This window comes from Pangasianodon hypophthalmus, chromosome 1 (assembly GCF_027358585.1).
Source record: "Pangasianodon hypophthalmus isolate fPanHyp1 chromosome 1, fPanHyp1.pri, whole genome shotgun sequence".
NCBI lineage: Eukaryota > Metazoa > Chordata > Actinopteri > Siluriformes > Pangasiidae > Pangasianodon > Pangasianodon hypophthalmus.
In genome coordinates, this window is record NC_069710.1 from 7,683,993 (window position 1) to 7,707,386 (window position 23,394).

General features: G+C 37.8%; 1 protein-coding gene across 4 annotated transcripts in view; it reads left to right on the forward strand.

Annotated features, from left to right (window-relative positions):
• LOC113526703 (piezo-type mechanosensitive ion channel component 2) overlaps positions 1 to 23,394 on the forward strand; it is a 127,787-nt gene that overhangs the window by 59,134 nt on the left and 45,259 nt on the right. For all 4 annotated transcript variants that reach the window (XM_026913993.3, XM_026913994.3, XM_026913991.3 and 1 more), the window contains exons 5-7: positions 4,087 to 4,246; positions 16,424 to 16,739; positions 18,247 to 18,460. In XM_026913993.3, the coding sequence (XP_026769794.3) occupies positions 4,087 to 4,246; positions 16,424 to 16,739; positions 18,247 to 18,460 (690 nt within the window). The remainder of the gene's footprint in view (positions 1 to 4,086; positions 4,247 to 16,423; positions 16,740 to 18,246; positions 18,461 to 23,394) is intronic.

Consider the following 23,394-nt stretch of genomic DNA (forward strand, 5'->3'; position numbering starts at 1 on the left):
AGTCAAGAACCCAAGCTCAGGGTCGAACCTGCGTCCCTGCTGCACCCCTGTGCTGCCCCCGAATGTCCGTTATAGAAGTCCCTGAGAAAGTCGTTACTATAGAAACAATAACATATTAGAACAAGTGAATTAATATAAGCCTGTGAAAATCACTCAGACCTTCTTGCCAGTCATTTAAGGTCAGATTTGAGAATTCAACATTATAAAGCATATTATTCTGTAAATATAAATTATTCCCTAACTACAGTTAATCTAATAGGTGAAGAGTTATAAAAGTGAAGAGGTCTAGACTCAATGATTGGACATGGGAGTTAAACCTTAGCACCGCTTTAATTCAGCAAAAGATTAAGCAAGAGGTAAGCTATGTTACTGAAAAAAAGTTTCAAGGTTATCTCTGTAGTATCACAGAAGGTAATCCGTTTTCTGATGTTCTTCCACAGCTATTTTCTGCACCATGTGATATGCACCATGTTTTTCTATTTCACATTCTCAGATGTTGTCTGTGTTTTTTCTTTCTGTCGTTCACTTACATTAATTTCTCCTTCCGCTAATTGAGCGCTAGTGAAATCTTTGGCCCTTGAGCTTAAAGACTGCACTGGCTGCTCGTAAGATTTTGACTCTTGAGCATGCAGATGTACAGCCAGGACAAGCGTTAAATGAAGATCCAGAGAATGCCAGTGAGGGAAACTGGAAGAGATGTCACCATGCGGCCAGGAGATTGGCACTAGCTTTAGAACACTGACATGGTGGGCTTCTCAAATCAACATGTTGAGATGATGCCTCTTGGCATTACATTAGTAAAATATCTCTGATTTTAGAGAAATGGCTCTTAGTTGCACTCAGCTCTGTGAACAGTTTTTGTCGGTGTGTGGTCCAGATGCTCTTCTCTGGGGGATGTTTGAAAAAATTTATTTATTTTTCATAAATTTGCTGCTCTATTTAGAAGTAAAGCCCAACAGACATTCACTAGGCTAGAGCAGTTTAGGAAAGTTAGTCACCATATTATTTTATCAGCATATTGATTATACCGTTCTAATATTTTATGGCATGTTAAAATGTCTGTAGATTAGAAAAATATCAGTCTAGTTGCTCAATCTTCTCAGAATTGCTGATGATGATAGGCCACTCTCACTGCGGATCTCTCTGAGAGAGAAGATTGGATTACGCGACAGCCAGAAAGCCAGCTGGACCTTTGAAATTTAGTTACAAATTAAATTTCATTTAGTAACAAACTTGCCTTCATCAACATGTTGACCTGCTATTGTGCCCACATTTTCTCTGTAAGTTTCTGGTATTTTACAAGTCACCTCTATTAATATTTAATTACATAATAATGGCCATATAATCTCTTCTGTGGTAGAAATGCACAAAACACATCCAATCTTTAATTTAATAATGGCTAGCAAACAAATATGTCCAAAAACTAAAGAAATATTCTAGTGAAATGTTGTAATGGTTATAGTAACTCAAATAATATAAATGGTAAAATATTATATATGTGAAAATCGATATGTATTGTTTTAGACCTTAGTCCTGATCCTATTGACAAACAGCTTAAGAATTTAAACTTGGCATGCCTTAAAAAAGACTTTACAAAGTAAACATGTTTTAATCATTAGACAACTTAATGAGGGACATTCAAGAAAGCTAACTATAACATGTCAACAGGGGTGTGCAAACTTTTGAGCATGCTAATAAACATAACTGCTGAATTAATTGCGCTGATGTTTAGGCTGTATGTTGTATTTAAATAAATCACAATGAAATAAATATAAAATTCTGTGTTGTAAGGTAAATTGCAAAATAGAGGCACTTTTTTAAACTCAGAAACCAAGGGGGTGTAAACTTTTGCACTCAGTTATATTTTCTGTTATGGACTTTTTCAAATTAGAATAGTCCTGATTCAATACAATTGCTCATTGTAGTTTATTGAAGTACAAATAATAAAAAATATCAAGCTAAAAATCTTTATTCTACTATGGAACTGAATCATTGTTTAGTTTGAGAGCACATATATGCACAAACCACCAATATTAAAATAACATAAGATGAGCTTTTAGGCGCTATGTATGAAGATACTGAAAGCAGAGCTTTATTTAGGTCTCATGCTTCCTTTTAAACAGTTTCAACTTTGCCTTGCTGAAAGCTCAGGTTTTGTGGTATTTGAATCCTGGATCCTTTCTTGCGCCTGCTGTGGAGATGGAGGTATTGTCGGTCGACGTGATGGCCCGTAGATCCTCCAGACAGTCCATTATCCCCTGCTGATGTTCTGGCTGCAGTGCCAGCTAATGACTGTTCACCCCCCACCAGCATCTAACCCGCAGTCATCGAAGAGTAACTCAACCCCAGCACGAGCGAGACTCCAACCACTGAATAAATGCAAGAATTATAACCACTCAGCGCCTTCTAAAAGCAAACCAAAAACACAGATTTTTGTGTGGAGCCAACAATATTCTGGGTGTCTCTTCTAATTGGTGCTTTCACTGTGAACTTTGATAGCGGCTCTCTTTAATTCTTTTTATGGGCCAAAGTTGCCTAGTTAATTCACCGCACTGTCTTATACCCAAATCAGTGCCATCTGTAGGACCTTCATTTTGCCAGCTCATGCTTTTGTCTTTATTAGCGTGCTGAGATGAAAGGTGGCCTTAAGCAGCAGTGCAAACTGTTTAGATACAGGGAGGCGCCTTTGGAAAGAGTCTGCGATGGACGAAGCAAATCGCAAAATACTCGCGTCAACTAGCGCCGTCTGTCACTTATTAAATTTTATGAAGCAAACATGGTAGACTTCAAAGAGGCTGCACAGTCGCCGACATTTCTCTTTGAAAGCCGGATTACACGTGGAGCAAGTCGCATGTGTATCCAAACATTTGTTTAGGGTTGTATGAGTCCCAACATCAACAAGGTGCGAGCTGATTTCCTGGTCAACCGCCACTTGGCTGCTTATCACTTATTTGAGCTGTTTTTCTTTTTCTCCTTGGGCTATTTGTAATTTATAGAGTGATTGATGAGAATACAGTGTGCAGTAATTGACAAACAAGATATAATTCAGATGGAACAGGAATCAATTTACTGTTTGTCCTAGCATATGTTAGCATTAGACGTAGCTACAATGGAGTGTGTTCCCACTGTATTGTGAAATGGTGTTGCAGACTGTTGAGTCACTGTATGACTGTGGTTTATGGGTCTCTGGGCAGCCATCAGTGTGGTAATGCACTCCAGTTTACCAAAAGACCTTCAACTCTTAATGCCATATAACCTAACCTTGTCTATGTAAAGCTTTTATAGATCTGAAAATGAGGGTCTTGCGGAATGGAAGCTGAGTGATGCCTGGATAGGGCAAGGATGAAACAAGTGAAGTTTCAGTTTTCAGGACAGAAACGTGCAGCTCTATAAAGAAAGGCTGATCTCTGGATTGAAAGGATTGCTTCCAAGCCAGGAAACTCGAGCCGAGAGAACGGCGAAAGGCTGTAGTTTGCTTGAGCATGGAAATGAGAACCAGACGGGCTAGCGCATTAACTGAGGACACTGGCAATCACAGGCCTTCATTGTGGCTTAGAACATTTTTGTGCGTGTTGGTGAGGTACTCCAGCTCATTGTTGCACTAAATACCATATTTAACAAGATAATTTGGCTCAAGCAGAAGTTTTGGGATTCAAATGTACCTTTTCTAATTACAGTGTTTTTAGATAAGATATATTTTATAGAGTTTTGACTACTGGGTTGAACAGAGTGCCTGAAAATGTCTGAAATAGTATAAAAACTGACTGTGAACTGGGTGGTTTGTAGTTGTACTTACCTATAAATATCTTAGACACATACTAAGATTATAGTAGAGTATATAGAAGAATAATACAATATACAAATAGTTAATGTGTTAAGTATATTTGATTAATAGAAAGACAAAGCATAATTTATGAAACATGTAGATTTAAGTTAAAAGTCCTAAACACCTGGATAGGTCAGTATGAAGACGAAGAACTGTGCAGGCACATTGATGCAACACAGACAAGGATCAAGTTGAAGTTTAACACCATTAGCTCCAGCTTGGAAACAGTCTTTCTAACATTTTTACGTGTTTCTTTACAGTGTCCGGGGGGCAGATGCAGGTAATGGCATCCGTGTTTTCATCCCAGACATTGGCATGTTCATTGCTGGTCTGGTAACATGGCTCCTGTGTCGCAGTCTGGAAAAACCTCCAGGGAAAGACATCTTGCAGCATAACACTGACTTTGACATGGGGAACCAGGTGAGTTTACACAACATTTGATGCTTTGAAGGACTTGTAAGGTTTTCTACAGAAGGTTATCATACTATCAGTGAGCCTGACAGTGTAAATGATCAGGATTATTCTCTTATTCTTAACAAGGCCATACATTCAGTTAAGTATGTTGAGCTGGATTAGGGATGGGAAATATGGACATGTCAGCAAAAGAAAATCATGACAACATTTGGTTTCAAATTAAAGGAAAAACTGGTGGCTCTGTTTTGCTATTAGAAACATTTTGCTGGGATGGTTTGGCTCCACTTGTCCTCTTAAAATGAAGAATACTATATGGCCAGATGTATATGAACACCTGAATATTGAACATCCCATTCCAAAGCCACTGACATGAATATTGAGTTGTTTATCCTTATAACAGCCTCCACTCTTCTGGGAAGGCTTTCCACTAGATTTTGAAGCGTGGCTATTGGCATTTCTGCCCGTTCAGCCACAAGAGCTCAAGAGTTTGGGCACTGATGTGTGTAGTCGGCATTCCAGTTCATTCCAAAGGAGGTCAGTGGGGTTGAGGTCAAGGCTCTGTGCAGGACACTCGAGTTCTTCCACTCCAGCCTTAGTCACCCATGTCTTTATGGACCTCACTTTGTTCTCAGATGCACTGTCATGCTGGAACAGGTTTGAGCCTCTTAGTTCCCATGAAAGGAAATCTTAAAGCTACAGCATACAAAGACCTTCTAGACCATTGTGTGTTTCCGACTTTGTAGCAACAATTTGCCACATGCCATATGGGTGTGATGGTCAGGTGTCCACATACTTTTGGCCATATAGTATATAACTGTAAGTCAATACTACAATGAAACATTTTTATCCTAATAGGAGTGGTATCTTTCAGGATGACCTCGCCCCCATCCGCAGGGAACGAGGGTACACTGAATGGTTTGCAAATTTTATTCTATGGCCTTCACAGGCCCCAGATCTCAACCCGGTTGAACACATGAGATTTTGGACCGATGTGTTAGACTCTCTACCATCATCATCAAAACAACAATTTAGGGAATATCTTTTGGAAGAAAGGTGTTCGTTGCTCCAGTACAGTTCCAGAGATAGAGTGTAGAGTCTAATGATAATAGTGTAATGGTTCATAGTGGCTAAAAAAACACCTTAATAACACACTGTCATTTTTTTCCCTTTAATTTGTCACCTATCTCTATATTGTGCTGCTTAGATTTGTAAAAAGCAAAGCAGCAGTGCTGCATCATAGTACAACATTATTTCTGTTTACCTTATAAATAATAATTTATTTAACGTGGAAGGGAGAAGGGTAAATAAAACATTTGGAAAATATCTTGGCCTCCAATAAACTCCTGGGAGTACCAATAGAGTCTGTCAGTGTAATAAAAATTTAACTAATGATACCCGTGATATCTCAGAAAAATGCAGTGTGATGGAATTAATAGTGATATGGATATTATACTGTCATACTGGCGAGCCATAATCCAGAAAACGATGTTCTTCTCTGATAACTAGGACAAATTTTCCCTGCTGGTACATTGTTTGTTGCCCACTCCTTACTCGTATCTAAGTTGTTCTCTTTGTTCTATATGAGGCTAGTTGATTAATACTTTCTTGGAGCACACAACCAGAGGCCAGTAATACATCTTAATCTTTTACTGAGGGAAGCTGCTCCCTTTCAGCAAGATAGAAAGGTCTCTTCGGTGATAAATTATAAGCCACAGTTATTAAGAGGATAATAAGGTGAACTCATTACTGTCTGGATGAATACCAACCAGAGACATTTTCATAGTGCACAATTTCTCCCAAGGCTGCTGTTCTTCCCTCCCAGGATGGACCAGAGACACTCGGCCTGGAAACCTTCCTAAATGAAGAGACTGCCATTGCGTTAGATCAACTAACGTACACTCTGTGCCATTTACTACTTATCTGGTGGGGCTTGTGGATTGAGAGACAATGTGGTTGGAGATGTGGAGAGTGTTGTGAAAAAACATGCCTCTGAGAACCAAATAGAAATCAGTTTTACTGTTTTTACTGATGAAGCATCCAGTTTTTTTCTTGATGTCTTGAGTTGTAGAAAGCTCTCATGACAGTCGTAAAACATCAGGGAGATCACAGGGTCTGTTAATTTAGAACTAGCAACCCATATGTGGTCATGGTGGCACTTCATGCTCAAAGATTGAAAGATGTTCAGTGATTTTTGCTAAATTATTTTTGAACTCGCTATAATGCACTGCAGTGGGCTGCTTTGATGGAACAAACCCAGTAAAATAAATTACTCTTATAATAGAGACTATAACTGAGAGGCTCACACTGTATTATCTGGCAGTATAAAGGCTATAGCACATGATCCTTTCATTTCTAGTGTCGGGAAACAGGTGCTAACATGGAAATAATTATTCTATTCTATGCTTCTTTTTATTATCTTCTATCATTATCCATTTTTTCCATTGTGTTTCACTTTTATGACAACGAAAAGATCCATATAATCCCCTGCAGATTCCTGGAATGCTACACAAGTGTCAGAATCATTCTCTTGCTGTACAAATTAAGTTCACATTCAATATAATGTGCACAAGAAGTTAATTCGTCCAATAAGAGCACCAATATTTAAACAGCATCGATTTCCGCTGAGTGCCAGGTTTGAACTTGAGCCTCTCATTGATTTTAAGATTCTCCGGTTCCTATCATAATAGTCGTACTGCCTTGGGCTCTGGCTCTTTACTTGTATGACATATAAAATAATGGAACAGATCATTTTTGTGGAGAAAGAACAGGAAATCGAAACATCGCACTGGTTAATGAAAACATGTTAGAAATCTTAATGGAATAAATAAAGGGTATTCTTGCCCTGGAGAGTTCTCATGTTAAAAAATAAGGTTAAAGAAATGCAGTTTGTTTGTTTTGTTTTTTTTACAGTAAAATACTGTAGACATCCTTATAACAAGCTGTTGATACTGTTGTAAATTACATTCAGATTTAAATTTAAGGCTTTACACCCTGTTTTAAAGGCTTTTTGTCCATACCTTATAGAGATATGTTTAGTAATTAAAGAATATATGCTGTTATAGGAAAATAACCATCAGTGGGCGGTGGGATGCAGCCTGATGCCGAGAGGAGTTACTGTTACCACCCTGAAGTTTCTTACTTTCCAATGAGAACATGTTCAGAAATGTTATATTGTTTTTACATGACAGCAATTTGCAAGTGATTAAATTTTTTATTTATTAGTGAAAGACGTACTTTTAAACTGTTTATACTTATGTTTAATGTTGTGGAAAGGTCTGTGAGACAAGTTAGTTCCTGTTATCACTCAAAACAGCTATAAACAGTCGTTCCCATAACAGCCTCTTGAAGTAAATAAGACAGAAAAGACAGCTTGTCATGCTACAGAGAAACCAGAAACCACAAATCTCCTCTTCGGAGAAGGTTTCTCTTGTCAGAAAACCTAAAGTTACAGCTTTACCTCTGACTGTTAAGAAGTGCTGACACTGATGACTCCTTCCATAAATATTAAATAAACATCTCCTTACAGAAAACGTCACCGTATCGATGATTATACATTTTTAATTGTAAAAAAAAAAAAAACACATTTTTTACATCTGTTTTTTATTAGTCTTAAATTATGCAGAGTGTCCACCTATCCCTTTGAATTAGAGCCAGCAATATTGTCAGAGCTGCTGTTATAGAAAATAAATCAGCGCTTTCTGACTAGTCATATTTGGGAATTCGACAGTGCTGTGATATAAAATCACAGTATCACACAAACACCCTAAAATATCCTGTATATACATGAAAAAAAAAACACCACTGCATCACTGTCCTTTTTTTGCCTAGCCTTGGTTTCTTGAGGACTGCCAGTCCTGCTCCTGTTTGTCCTGGCAGCACTGCTCTGGCCTAATTCCTCTTCTACTTGGCATGGAATTTGTTTATTTTTGATGATTCCCCTCTGCCATGTCTTGTTTTGCAATCAGGGCAGTATTTATTCAGGTAAATGGCCTGTTTGACAGGAGGACTGATGGATGTGGAGTCAGAAGGGAAACGGACAGGTGGAGCCTGCAGACCGATGGGTTGTTTGTGCTAGAGAGGAAATACTTGCTCAATAATAACCCTGGTCTTATATCTATGAAGCCACTTAGCATCTTTCTTTGGCCCAATATCTGTCACGAAATGCAGATCACTGCTTTGGTTCCTGGTGGCGATCCACATTTAATTCTGTTTTGGAGCATTGCGGTCCTGGTCAAATGGATATTTGGATAGCAGTAAAAATGTGTAATCTGGCATGCATGCTGAATAATTTTATTATTTTGGGTCACACAGAAGTGTTCATGCTCAAAAATACATTTTTGCACGAAATGCAAATAATAGGAACACCTGTACCCCTGCTTATTCATGCAGTTATCCCAACCTGCCGCAGCAGAGCAGCACAATGCATAAAGTCATGCAAATACAGGTGAAGAGCTTCAGTTAATGTTCAGAAAATCAGAAAATCCTTGTTAATGAGAGATCAGAGGAGAATAGCAGACTGGTTCGTCCTGACAGGAAGTCTGTGGTATCTCAACTAACCAGTCTTTACATGTAGTGAGCAGAGAAACAACTCAGAATGGCCAACACACCAAACCACAGTGGACATTTGAAGATTGTGTCTTTTTCCAGTCTTCAGCTGTCCAGGTTATGGAATAGACTGAGGAATTTAAAATGGTAGTAAGTTCCTGTATACTTAACTCACCAATAAGGCATAATAGTTTTACAGACAGGCTTTGTTGGAGATTTTCACATGGCTTTGACAAACCTCACATCCTTTGAGGATGCAGTGAACACACACCAGTAAACTGTAAACTGTCGTACATGATTTTAATTCCATGAAGCTTTTTAGTCATCCAGGTCATTTTGAAATGTCCAATGATAATAAGCCAAGGTGAATGGACTTATGCTATAATCCTGAAAAAGTTATTTTCATTCTGAAGACTATATGAAGTTCAGTTGTATGTTTATCCTACTGGCTGAGAAAATGCTTTCAAATATAAGTAAATGAAGTTTCCAGATATCAGTATTGCAGTCAATAGTAACTAATTCCATTTAATACTTGGTGTGTTTCCCTTTGCCATTAAAACTGCAGTTCTTTAGGGTAAACTGTTTAACAGAATTCAACTGGTAGGTTTTTTGAAGTATCTTGGATGCTTTGGCTCCTTTTACTTGTCCAAGACATGTCCAAGACAACCTCAATGATGTTTTTTTTCTCCAGAATCAAAAAGCTATTACGTAAAATGTTACATACTGACATACAGACATTCCTGTAACTTTTTTTTAAATAAATGATTAAAATCTGAACATTTGCTCTTATCGGCTGACACACAAATGCAGGTGACATGTAACTAAACATCTAAGACAAAATGCATCTTAAATGTGTGGGGCGTCTGTGACTATGACACACATCTGCACATGAATAAATGTGCATACAGAGCTATTATACTCAATTGTTGTCCATAAAAAGTGTTTTCCGTAAAAGTCTGTATTGTCTAATTATAACAGCCCCTGTTAAAACAGGCACTGTTATTACTAACAAATGTGTAACTTGGCAGCAGGACCCTCAAACAGCCAATTTGGCTTCCATAAATTAGCCAGAGGAAAATTTGGCCATGACAAAGATATTTCTCTAATCTATGATAAACTGGTCAGTTGATTGAAACTATACAGTATATTTTACTTTAATATACGAGTGAAAAATGTATTGGAATTGGGTTAGAATTTTGTATCTTAATGTAATCTTATATAACTGTATCTTACTTGATCCTATTCAGTTATTCATCTAAAAGCATATTATTCAGCATCTATATAATGAATTATAAATTACTCATTAACTGAAGTGATAGTTGTAGGAAAGGTGTGGTTATGAATGTGAGGAATGTAAGTCTTGGGAGTCTAAGGGGTTAAATTCTAGTAGAGCAGAAGTTAAAGTACAGATGCTTTATTCATTATTGGCAAATGCTGATTCCTTAATCATTATCAGCAGCTGAAGTTCAAAAGTTACGTCAGTGTCTGCTGTAAAAGAATACACTTCACTCGAAGTAATTTGGCTGTGTCTTCTGATCGTTTCAATGCAAAATAAACTCATTTTGTGGCGTTTACAAGGACATTATTATTATTATTATTATTCAGTGAATAGTGTCATATTTATCTATTTATTATTGCTCTTTAATGGCATTCCATAAGAAATTAGATTGTATTCACAGCCCAAAACATTGTGACACATTGTGCTTATATCAAACTATCAGACTTGATCAGACTTGATACTGCTCCTCTCTCATGCTGCTTTTACGTAAGAAAGATGGGTTTATGTCCAAGATTAGAATTACACATAACTGAGATACACCTCTGTTTTAAGCAAACTTCGCCCCATTGCACAAATCTTCTGCTGTCCAAGCAGCACATAAAGCCATAGCTGTGCCAAACGTGTGAATACCGACGTGCACAATTTCGGTATCAACACCTCAGCATGCGCATGCGCAACTCAACCCTGAATACAGCTTTTTATGAATATTTTTATAACCCCTCGACTTTAGATCAAATGTAAATTCAGTCTCTGTCAGGAGGGAGTATGAAGTATCTCAGTACAATGCTGAATAACTGGCGTAGTGCACTATCAAGACATCCTGCCAGTGAAGTGGGTGCTGAATAAACTTGAGGGAATTTTGGTGAATGCAACATTAATCCTGGTACAATATTTATATAGCCACACTAAGCTACATGTGCAGTGCGGCTACACTTCCTCACTTCAGCGTGTTTCACTGCCATTAACAATGAATGTGCATTCCAGTGTTCTACTCCATGTGTGTTTGTGTAGGTGTGTAAATCAGTGGTGTGTGTGTATGTGTGTGTATGTGTGTGGGACTGGAAAGAAGGCCACATCTGGAACATATTAGCTGATGTGTTTTCGGTGGCAGCGACGGTGCTTAAATTACCATCCTTCTCTCTCCTTTGTCTTTCTCTTCCTCCCTCCCACTCTTCCTCTCTTCTCACTGTCTGTTTCCTTCTCTCTCTTGTCCTCTTTCTTTCTTTCTTTCTTTCTTTCTCATGCTAAGTTACTTTTGTGTTGTCAACCAGATGCCAAACTGGACTGCTGAATCAGAATAATTACAGATCACAAACAGACATGTATAGCCGTAAACACACCATCATACACTATTTAAACTTTTACTCACTACCCTGAATTATGGGCTCTCTCTTTCTTCTCCTCCTGTCTGTGTCTGTCTGTCACTCTTCTTTTTTTTCTTACATGGAAGTGTTTTGTCTTGATGTGTAGTCTAAGGGTGGTAATAAGGTGCAGTGTTCTCCCCCCTGGCCAAGAAGTTTATGGATAGTGACACACAGATAATTAAAACCAAATTCCACCGTATGGCCTGTAGTGGAGTATAAGTGCATGCTTTTTTGTATGTGTGTCTGTCTGTATAACAGAAATATCCTGTTTTCCTGTAAAATTTACTTTATCAATGAATTTGATTGTATGTGCACTTAATTTCAGCACCATGGACAGCACACACGATTTGCATTTAATTAGGCATTTTCTATTAGGCAACATTTTAGGAAGTTAGTGAAGTAGCCTAGTCAAAGGAATGTCCTGTAAACACATTTAGTGACTGTATTTACCGTGACTTTTTGACTCCTTTACACTGACATTGATGAGAATGATATATTAACGGACATCTTGCGCCAACGCATGCCAATGGTTTCAGGTTTCAGTCATTCATGCTAATGTTGAGGAAGATGAAGAAAAAAAGCTAACTGTATTTTTCAGCACATTTTCTGTGCAGCTGTACAATGAGGATGCGCTAGATGCACTGGAGGTGCTTGCTTTTATCCCATGCTATATACTGTAATGTTGAAGATGTTTTTCTGCTCCTCCGAAGACTATACCAGATGTCCAGCTGACATGGTCTTTGCATGGTCTTCCCCCTCACAGCTCCAGGGTTCCAGGTTCAATCCTGAGCTCGGGTTATGGAGTTTTTCATGTTCTCCCTGTGGCCACGTGGCTTTCTTCTGGGTTCTCCAGTTTCCTCTTACCTTCCAAAAACATTCTAGTAGGAGGATTGGCTACTCTAAATGAGTATGCAAACATGTGTGTGATGGTGAAGTGACCCTGAACAGGATAAAACGGTTCCTGATGAATGAATTTATGAACAAAAACACCTATTGGAGGGTGCATAAAAAATAAAAAATTTCTGTTTCTAGATACCAAAATTGCTGTCAAAAGCAAAAGACAAAGAATATTTAGTGTGAAAAACCAGCAATATATATCGATGCATTTTCTGAAGGATTCCAAAAATTCTTTCTAAACGCACGCTTTGAAAGTGTTTGGACAATTACTTGGTAATTTATTATCCATCAACGAAGACCCATTTTCATTCTTTAGCAGTATTTTCTCCTTTTAAGGGAATTTTTTGTGTCTTGGAGAACCTTCCAACGTGATAGTGTGTTTGTGTGCGCACAGGTTAATTAGGTTAGATTGCACAAAATACATTTCACCTACAGCCCACAGAAATGTTTATGACAAGCCAGGAACGCAAGTGAGAGTGCTTTCAGATGGATTCTAACATTTCCTTGGAAACACAGCCTTTAGATAATTGGTGTCCATCGATGACGACACATTCTCAGTGTTTAGAAACATTTTTAAGTGAAAGTTTTGGTGAAATTGTGGAGGCGGGGGCGTGGTCGAGCGCCGGTTTGTGAATGGAGGGCGGAGCCAGGAAAAGTGAGTGGTAAGGACCTACACTTGTGCGGGATTTCTCTAGTGTTCTGTGTTTCGGTAAGCGACAGCAAGGATAAAGGGGGGAGAGACGAGAGCCACGAGAAAGAGCCGAGCAGCACAGAGCCGAGTGTGTGTGTGTGTGTGTGTGTGTGTGTGGATAATTTGCTTCATAAAATAAAATCGCTGAAAAGCAAAGAAAATAGTAAACGAAAATAAAGAGCTCCTTTTGAGTTGACCCAAGCCTGCTTCCTGTCTCCTCATGTTCGAGCCAACCCGTAAGAAATAAAGTACTTATCAAAGTTTCTCACACTTTGCATGATTTAATTCGTTTGAAAGTTAAACAGATTTAGTTTAGGCTATATGTGAAATAGAGTGAAATCCAAGCACACCGTTTTTAATCGTTCAAATCTGGAATTTCTTATAAGATAAGGTTCAGTATGTGAGATGAAACTCCTCAGTCTTTCACTCTGGATGAATGCATGGCATAGCTGATATCCCTCTACATACAGACACGGGCCAACACCGCCAAACTCACCAAATGCAACTCATTTAATCAGTGTGGATGCTCAGTGGTCTGAGTTTAAACAGATCACAGAGGGATTTTTCTTCCTTTCGCTCAGCCATGTGAAAAAGATTTGTTTGTATAACTTTGCCCATCTAGATAACTCCTTAATGGTGCTGCACAGAGATTTCATTCACCACAGTGGTATGATAAATACAGTGGGGTCAGACATGCTGGGGATTTTTACCTTGCAACTCCAAGATACTTTTCATTGGTCCACTTGAGCTTTATTTATTTATTTATTTATTTATTTATTTTGTTTGGTCGTATTCAATCTTTGCTTGAACAGAAGAAGGCTGTAATACATTTTTTAAAAAATTACTTCGCTACAGTTACCAGAGAGAAAATAGTAAACTATTACGCACGCTGCCTGAGAATGACATTTGGAGGAAATACTCCTAACAACTTTGAAATTGAGATCATATGTGAGTCAGTGTCTCATACGCCATCTTAATCCTTCACTAATGAAGTTTGAAGAACTGTTTGCTTTTTCTGAGACTAGGAAACTCCAATTTTTGCTCTGTGAAGGATGGTTTTTTTCAAAGTATTGAGTGTGTGTGTGTGTTCAGAACCAAATCATGTTGAATTTTATGCAGCCAGAGTTTACATCTCTGTTCCAAGCAGAACATTAGTGTCTGTTGTATGCATTGTTTTTGTAACAGGACTCTAACAGGCTGAATTGAGTCGTGTTGAGTTATAGTCTCTTGTGATTAAATCAGCTGTGCTTTGTACGCCTGGAGTGGAGTCACTTTGGTATGCTGAAGCCACTCAAAGAGATTAGATTTACTTTAGATTAGATTGATCAGGTACTGGGAACTTTTCTTTTTTTTTTTTCTAGTTTGGCCTATGTGCAGTGTTAACATATACTGATATTTTGTATTTGTTTCCCATTAAAGTCAGATTTTAGCAATGCTTGGTGTTTTTTTTTTTTTCGATTCAGTTTAAATGAATTTTATTTGTGTATCAGTTTTAATAATCGAAATCATCACAAAGCAGCCTTAAAGAAATGCATATGTAGAGTTATAGTTAACTGCTACAAAGCACTTCTGTGTATTTTCAAATGTATTAAATGTTATATACTTTGGACAGAAGCTCTTACCTGTTCGTCAGGTTGTAGTGTTCCTACTGTGCAGATGAAGATCTTTTGAACACTTACTGACTTACAGAAGCACTTTATTCTCAATCGAAACATGTCGTTATGCTAGTACAAAAAGGTCACGGTCTAAGAATACCATCAAGCCAAAAACCCTTGTCAAGAGGAAGCTCATTTAAGTGCTTAATTATTTTTCAGAGACAAAATGAATGTGTTGGCAATACACGTGCCTTATTGTGTGGAGTATTTCTCATTCATGTTTTTTTAAAGCTATTGGCCTATATGTACAAAAGTAGGAGAGATTTGTTTTTTTTTTTTTTTTTTTGGCTGTGTCTTCTCACAGAAACATCTCAGACAGGAGTGTTTAACTCCAGTCCTGAGCGAGGTTCCCTGGGGACAGTTTAACATTGACATTAGGACTGGATTTAAGAAGCCCTAATTTAAGACTTAATAAACAGACACGATTTAATCAAGCACAGAGATGTTCATCTTGTTCCACTCCTGTAGGAAGTATTTAGCTTGGTGTAACTTTCTAAGGTGATACTTTGGCATAACACATCAACTCATATCATTTTTAGAATGAAAACACAAAAAGACCCACACTTTTATTTACCAGTTCTGTAATGAATGCAAATAATTACCTGGTATAGTTATAAGAAAACATAAACAATACTTTAATTTGTAACTTTTTTCATCACATTGGCTTGTTAGGTAAGGAATAAAACACAATGAGGAGTGCTTTTAGAGGAAAATAATCAACAACCAGGTCATGAGCTGCAGCTCGACACATAGAAGTGGATTGTTTTCCTCTAACAGCACATCCAGAAGTGTTTTATTCCTTTTATACCGCAGCAATATTACTAACAACACTTCCTTTTATTCCTTTTATACCGCAGCAATATTACTAACAACACTTCCTTTTATTCCTTTTATACCACAGCAATATTACTAGCAACACTTCCTTTTATCCCTTTTATACCACAGCAATATTCCTAACAACACTTCCTTTTATTCCTTTTATACTGCAGCAATATTACTAACAACACTTCCTTTTATTCCTTTTATACCGCAGCAATATTACTAACAACACTAACAATTTTTTAAATGTATTAAATAATGACACATTGTAATATTTTGTCTTGTTGTGTTTACATCTAATGTTGTGGAACATTCTAGAAACAAGTTAGTTCCCTTTATCACCTAAGTTATATTAGTTATAAATAGTCGTTCTCTCACCAGCCACTCTTTTTTTCCCCTCTTTCTGGAAGTTAATAAGAAACAAAAACGCAGCTTGCCATGTTACTACGAAAGTCGTCTGTCTTGAAGACTTTCTCATGCCAGTAAACTTAAACAGAGTTGTATCTCTGGCTGTTACAAAGCACTGACACTGGAGACTCCTTCCAAAAAATGCTAAATAAACATCTCCTCATAGAAAACATCACTGTTTATGTAGAGCATCCACCATACACTTCCCTGTGTAAGTCGCTACTATAGAAATGATTACGGCTCACATTCGAGAATTCAGCAGCGCTGTGGTATAAATTTATTTAGCACTGATATGTTGATTTATAGTTCTTGTTCATGGTTTACTGGGTTTTAAGTGCTGTATGTCCTTGAGGGTGTAACATTAGACTGCAGAGTCTTGAAATAAACGAATCATGTTTGATATTATTGATATTTGCTTCCTGCTTATGTATCTTTTGTGTACATATTACTTTAAGTACAGCCAAATATTTTGCATCATAAATGAGTCAGACCTCTTCTTAGCTCTTCCCTCTCACATCTGTTTAGGAGCAGGATGACGAAGAAGAGGAGGAGGAGGAGGAGGAGGAGGAGGAGAAAGATGAAAAGCTCGAGCTGGAGCCTGAGCTGCACCTCGAGGAAGACTTTGAGTTGGGTGTTGAAGACTGTGAACTACCTGATGAGGAGTTAGAAGCAGGGCAGGAAGAGCTGGAGGGGTTAGAGCCTGAGGAAGAAGAGGAGGAGAGCACCAAGATGAAGATCCTGAGGCAGATAGCAGAAGTGGCATCCAGACTAAAAGAAATCATTGGAAATCTGATTGCGACTGCAGGGAAAGTAGTCGTAACCGTATTACTGGGCCTTACAGGTACATATACCTGGAGAGTGCCTGCTGTATATCACTAAAACCACACTCACACACACACACACACACACACACACACACTTAAACTAAATGTAAGTGATCAGAGAAGACGTTTTTTTCTGAAATCTGCTTCTTTAGGATTTTACACTCTTAATAAGTAGTATTCCATAAACATTGCCACATATACTCACTGACCAATTTAATAGGAACCCCTGTACATCTGTTCATTCATGCAAATCTCTAATCAGCCTATCATGAGGCAGCAGGTCAGTGCATAAACGCATGTAGGCATGGGTCAAGAGTGTCAGTTAATATCAAGATCAAGCATCAGATCAGGGGAAAACTGACCTCAGTGACTTTGACCATGGCATGGTTGTTAGTGCCAGACAGGCTGGTTTGAGTATTTCAGAAACTGCTGATCTCCTGGGATTTCCTAAAATAACTGTCTAAACTTTATACTAGAGAATGTTGTAGGGAAAAAACACAAAAACTGCAAAAACAAACAAAAAACACCACCCAGTAAGCAGTAGTTCTGTGAGAGGACATTAATGAGAGAGGACAGACTTGTTCAAACTGACAGGAAGTGTACAGAAACTCAAATAATCACTCGTTACAACAGTTGTGAACAGAAAAGCATCTCCGATCGCAGTGTTACCCAGTTTTAGAGCGGGGTTCCTAATAATTTGGTCACTGAGTGTACACTTGCCTGAAATCATATCCAGTTCAGTTCCTAATGTAGTTAAGGTCACAGTATGAAATATTGTAATGTACAAACATCTTGATTTAGATTTTTTTGTCAGTTCTATGCAAATGATGCATTAAAGTGACAAACACAAACAACGGGCTTCAGGTTATTCCTCAGACCAAGACAGCGTAGTCTGTCTGATGAAACGTCTGATCCTGAACAGTTTCTCTCTACATTTAGTTCTCATTCAACAGCATCAAAACATGGGAGAAATATACATTTTACTGCAATATTATATACATTTAAACAAAAGCAACACTGTTATATGTATAAATTATACAGTATACTTTTTAGTTGTTCGTTACTAGCATCTCTTATCAGAAATTTTAAGAAGTTTGGACAGTCCACAACACGTGACAAAGGTTATGCGGGCAGCCATCTTGAACAGAGCGGCTCACATTTGTCTTTAGCTCTTCGGTATATTTGTAAATACATAGTATCCATACTGTTTTACAGAATTTTCTTTTCTTTCTTTTTCTTTTCTTCCAGATATATTATTGCTGATTCATTTCATTTTAAATTAAGATGATGTAGCTCAATGTTATTTAAAGAGCACACAAAGGTTTCGACATGTGTTTTATGGAATAGATTTTGGCTGAGATAGACTTCCATTTCACTGCCTCCATTAGCTTCATAGTACAAAACTAAACAAACAGACGTCAGGCACCAGCAATGTCTTGGCTGATCTACATTTGGGAGAAATGGAGAACTGTTTCTTTGAATATTGATGGTCAAAACTTTATTGTGCTCTGTATCGTCCTGCAGGCATCATGTTGCCCTCCCTCACCTCTGCCATGTACTTCTTTACCTTTCTGGGCCTGTGCACGTGGTGGTCTTTCTGCCGCTCGTTTGACACGCTGCTCTTTAGCTGCCTTTGCGTGCTGATGGCGATCTTCTGCGCGGGACATCTCATCATCCTCTACCTCTACCAGTTCCAGTTCTTCCAGGAAGCCATTCCTCCTGGAGATCGTTATGCCAGGTCAGACCACCGGCATCGTATGCATCCACTGAGGTTTCTCTTTTCAGTGTTTGTTGTAGCATTCGGAGTAGGGGACTAGGGTATTATTTTGCCATGTAGGTCTGACAGTATTGCTGATTTATGTCACTGCTTTCTGAGGTTAATTTGTAACTCCATATTTGGCAAAGCCTTTTCAGTTAGTTTAGGCTTTGAATTACCGAATGTCGCGTTTGATTTCATTATAGAAAGCAGAATGTTATACAGGTGCTGTAAAACAAGGTCCATAAAACGTCTCAAGGTTGATGGTCTGATTTTGGTCATGCTCATTTTTGCAGTTAAAAGGCTTTTCAGCTGCACGCTAACCTTTCCAGCATGAGACGCTGTCATGTGACCTGTCTTCACACTGTGACCAATGAGATTACAGCTTTATATAAATTGGATCATGATATGAAAAAAACTCGAGAATTGATGGTGATGGGATCAATCTAATGGCCACCTGCATGAGTCATATGATGTCTGTGTCTGTGTGTGTGTGTGTGTGTGTGTGTGTGTGTGTGTGTGGTACGCAGCAGATTGCTGTCCATCACTGAAAAAACTGTCCCCTGAATTTTCTTAATTCAGTTGTGTACATAGGTTCCACGTGAATGAATTAAGATGCATTAACACAGTTTGTTTTCATACAGCCAACATGATCTGATCATGTATTTTTAAAGTCCTGGAATAAAATCAAACTCACTTGAGCTCAGGATCGAATCTGCATTCTTGCTGCTGTGAGGCAGCAGCATTGCCTATGGCGTTATCATGCCACACACGGGTTAATTAAGTTAAATTCCTACTTCCTGTCAGCACCAACATCCTCACCAGATTTTATAGCGTAATTGACGTTAATACTGCATCAGTTGATCACGCTCACTCTATATTATTCTGACTAGTAGATTAGATGCTTGAAAAAAAAGGAACATGTGGTCGATCAGATTTAAGAGAAAATAAAAAAAGATAAAAAAAATTCTCATTAAAACATGAAGACTAAATTAGTCTAATCTAATTTAGTCTTCATGTTTTAATGAGAATTTTTTTATGTAAGTTATACATTATATTTTCTCTTAAATCCGATCGAGCACATATTCCTTTTTTTTCAGTGTGTACAGAGTTGTAGGGTTTTGGCCTCATTCCTCACTGAAGCATTACGCACCCATCTGCTGTCAGTAAATACTCAGCTGCTTGATTAAAGGCAGAATAAAACCTCTAAATCAGCCAGGTAACAATGTGTTTGACAGCTGCACAGGGCAGACTAGCATACCATCTTTCATCTGTGAAATTCTTTGGCCTGGCTGAAACTGCTGAGACGTGAATGGAGAGAGAAGTGGGTGTAGTACTGTAACTGTACTGAGAATGTCTAGTGGAAAAACACTGAGTACCAGCATGGGAGGAGAATATTAAGGGAATATTTCAGCGTTTTTTTCAACCTAATTTCTATCTAATGCATGTGTAGCGTATGTGTGATAATCAGTCATTTTGATGCCTTTTAAGATTATTTCTTGTCACATTGCATTAAATGAGCCCCAAAAATTGCCAGACTGCGCGATATATTTTCTCCATGTGAAATTATAAGAGTCATGAGTCATGCACAGTGATGCAGCATGGGTTTTACCTCTTCAACTGGGAAGAATGAAATAGTTTCACTTTGTCATAATAGTAAAAAAAAAAAAAAAAAAAAAAAAAACTTGACATGTTTGAAAAGAGCATTTTTTTGCTAATTAGCTAGCTACCTATAGCATACCTGGAAGCTGTAATTAATCTTCCTTTTTTGCTACTGAGTATGGCAATCTAGTATCTTAACTCACAACCAAAAAAATGATTTTCCACTATCTGTTTGCGACAGTAAAATTGGGCAATTGTCTCACAGTATAAAGCTGGCTTAAAGGCAGTTGTTGAACTCCATTGATAAACATTCAAAATAAGGAGCTACTATATAATGCAAATCCAAAACTACAGCCTTAACAGTCTAACATTAAAGGTCCTTGAATGAGGCAGATGTGAGAGAAAATCATACCAATGCTGGTTTTATGACATTTTGTCCAACACTAGAGCAATTATTGTGGTTACTTGTGCTTTCTCTATGGTTGTATACCATCCATGTAAAAGTAATCCCATCACTGAAAGGACAATATATATACAATTATACAGATTTAGAGCTTCACTCGCAGACAGATTTGGATAAAAAAGAATTTAAAAAATACATATTTTGCATAAATTTTGATTGATTGCTGTAACGAGTGCTATTAAACTTCCCTAGCTAACAATTATTGGTAAGATTTCTTTACGGAAATATGAGAGTGAGTCAAATGAAAACTTCTTTTTTATTATTTTTGTGCATTGTTTATTGCAAAATGTGTGACAAAATTGTATCAGGTTTAAGACCACAGTAGAAGAGGCTACTGAGAACAATGGGCCAGTAGTACGTTTCTACAGGTTTAATGTAATATTTTGCTAACTTATGTTGAACTTTTTTAGGTTTTCATTTGACTCACCCTCATATTCCTAGAAGGTAAGTTTGTAGTTTAGAGAACGTTGTGTTTAAATGTTCCCAGAACGTTTTGAGAGCAGTGCTTGACTTTGTTAACTGAAACAGAACGTTCCCAGAACATTACGAAATGGTTTCTAAAATATAAATAATAACAAAAGCCGAAACACATGCTAATATTAGGGAAACGTTCCGTGTTTGTGGAGTCCACTCTAAACACATTTTAATATATCATTTTGATATATTTTAAAGAGCTAATAATGTGGTTAGCTATCAGTCATATATTCCCCATAAGTATAGCAGGTCAAAGAGAGACTCAGTGAAGATCTGATAGAGACAGATTGTGTATTGTTTGATGTTTATGAAGTTGTTTGTGTGATTGTGCGAGTGTTATACACTGTGCTCGGAAAGGCAGTAAGATCAGATTTTTTTTTTCTAAGTGATACATAGCTGACCTTTATCTTGAAGTCGTAACAGAAACAAAAATCCGACCAGGATTTTTTTTATTATTATAATTATTATTATTCTATGAAAAACCAAGTGTGGTCTATACCCTTTTGTTTAAAAGTGTTGCCTTACTTATTCACAGTTCCTCCCATATAACTGGTAAGAAATGTGAGTCACCATGTACTGTGTAGGTTTGAGTTTGTCTTCCTGTATAGCTGTATATTATTCTATAGAAAATGCTAAAAGCTCACTCAGAAACTCACACTAAGAGAAATGGAAGTGGGAGCGACAGCCTGCGAAGGTCCAGGTGGTTCTCATTACGGCAGGATGCCTCTTGGCCTGTGCTGAAATTACACAGCTGGTTTCAGGGAATTCTGCACAAATCGCTGCACAGAGAGGAGAGAGAAATACAGAAAGTGGGAGAGCGAAAAAAAAGACAAAATGCTGTAGGAGTTAAGTAGATGCAATTATTCTAAATTAGGTCTTAATCAAAGTAAAGCCACTCAGTGGCGTGGAGCAAGCAGTGTGCAGGGTGTGTACGGTATAATATTTCTCAAAGCACACCGCTTCGTTTTCCCAGGTCTCATTAGTGGTGGACTAATTGTGTAACTGTTGTGTTATAAATGCTTTGCAAATGTGCCCTGTAACTGAACGCAGCTCTATACATCATCTCTCCAGAAGGATCCATCCCAAATCTGCTCTTTGTTTCAAGTTTTTTTTTCTTCAGGTTAATTTGGGAGCTGTTAAGCAAGATTACAAAATGAAGAATTACGCCATGACCTAACAGCGCAAATAAACACAGGCGTTTTGACCTCCGGGGAAGCGAAACTTCAATGTGTTAAACATTTTCACTTCATTCTCTCAATCTAGGACAGAAGGCAGCATACGCATTCAAGGCACCATAAAAGGCAGATATTTTACATATGTGAGCTGCAGAATGAGGTTTGAAACACATTCAGGGAATTTGTGTGGTTAAACAGGCTGAACAAAGAAAGTAATGTAGACACAGAGGAAAACCTTAATCATTTAGACATACAAAAAGAAGAAGGGGACTGACGGTGTGCAAAGACAGTAAAAGATTTTATAGAAATCAATAATATTTAATAGATATAATATTTAATCCGGTGAATGATTTCTCTCTTAGTTAAACCGAATATCTTTTCAAATTAATCTACACCTCACTCTAATACACTTTCAAAAATATAATACTAACCTGTATCTTTAATTGTCACTGTGGTGGTACCCTCAAGGGTACACCTACTGTACGTTTAATATGCAGTTTCTCCTGGAAATGTGGATATAGTGCACCGTTAAATATGTTTAGACTGAAATTACTTTTTAGAATGAAGCTTCATGCACTTTTCTAGGTAGAACGTGCATACTGAGCTCTGAAGCGGTGCAACAAGCGAGCCAGGGGAGTCCAAGGGAGCAAAATTGGTCATGCACTCTGGGTCATAAGGATGGCATACTCTCTCCCCTGTCAATCACAGCAACAGCCAACAACAGGGCGTCTGTGTGCTCAAGTATGCAGAAGAGGATGCATAATGCTTTCCTCCAGATGTGTTATACTGCCTTGTGTCAGCATGAGCAGCAGTTCGACAACATGTGTTTGGATGGATTCGTGTGTGTTAAAGGAAGCAGCCTTTACCCTCCTGATTGGTAGTTGTTGTATGACAGGGGAGCTGGCTGCTAGGTGGGAATTGGCCAAGACTATATTAGGGAGAAAAGTAAAAAAAAAATAATCAATCAATCAATCAATAAGATGCATACAAAAAATACAAAAACTCCAGGTTAGTACCCTTTTTTTCTTCGAGTCTAGTACAGCTTTGACTTTAGGAGGTAAAAACAGAACTGCTATCTGAAATTGATTAAGCCGAAATAACAATAAATAAAATAAAAGCTTTACAATCCGCTCGAGCTTTGCAGATTTCTTTTCACATTTCCAGCCTTTAGCAAATTTCCTTATCCAGAGCGACTTTCAGAA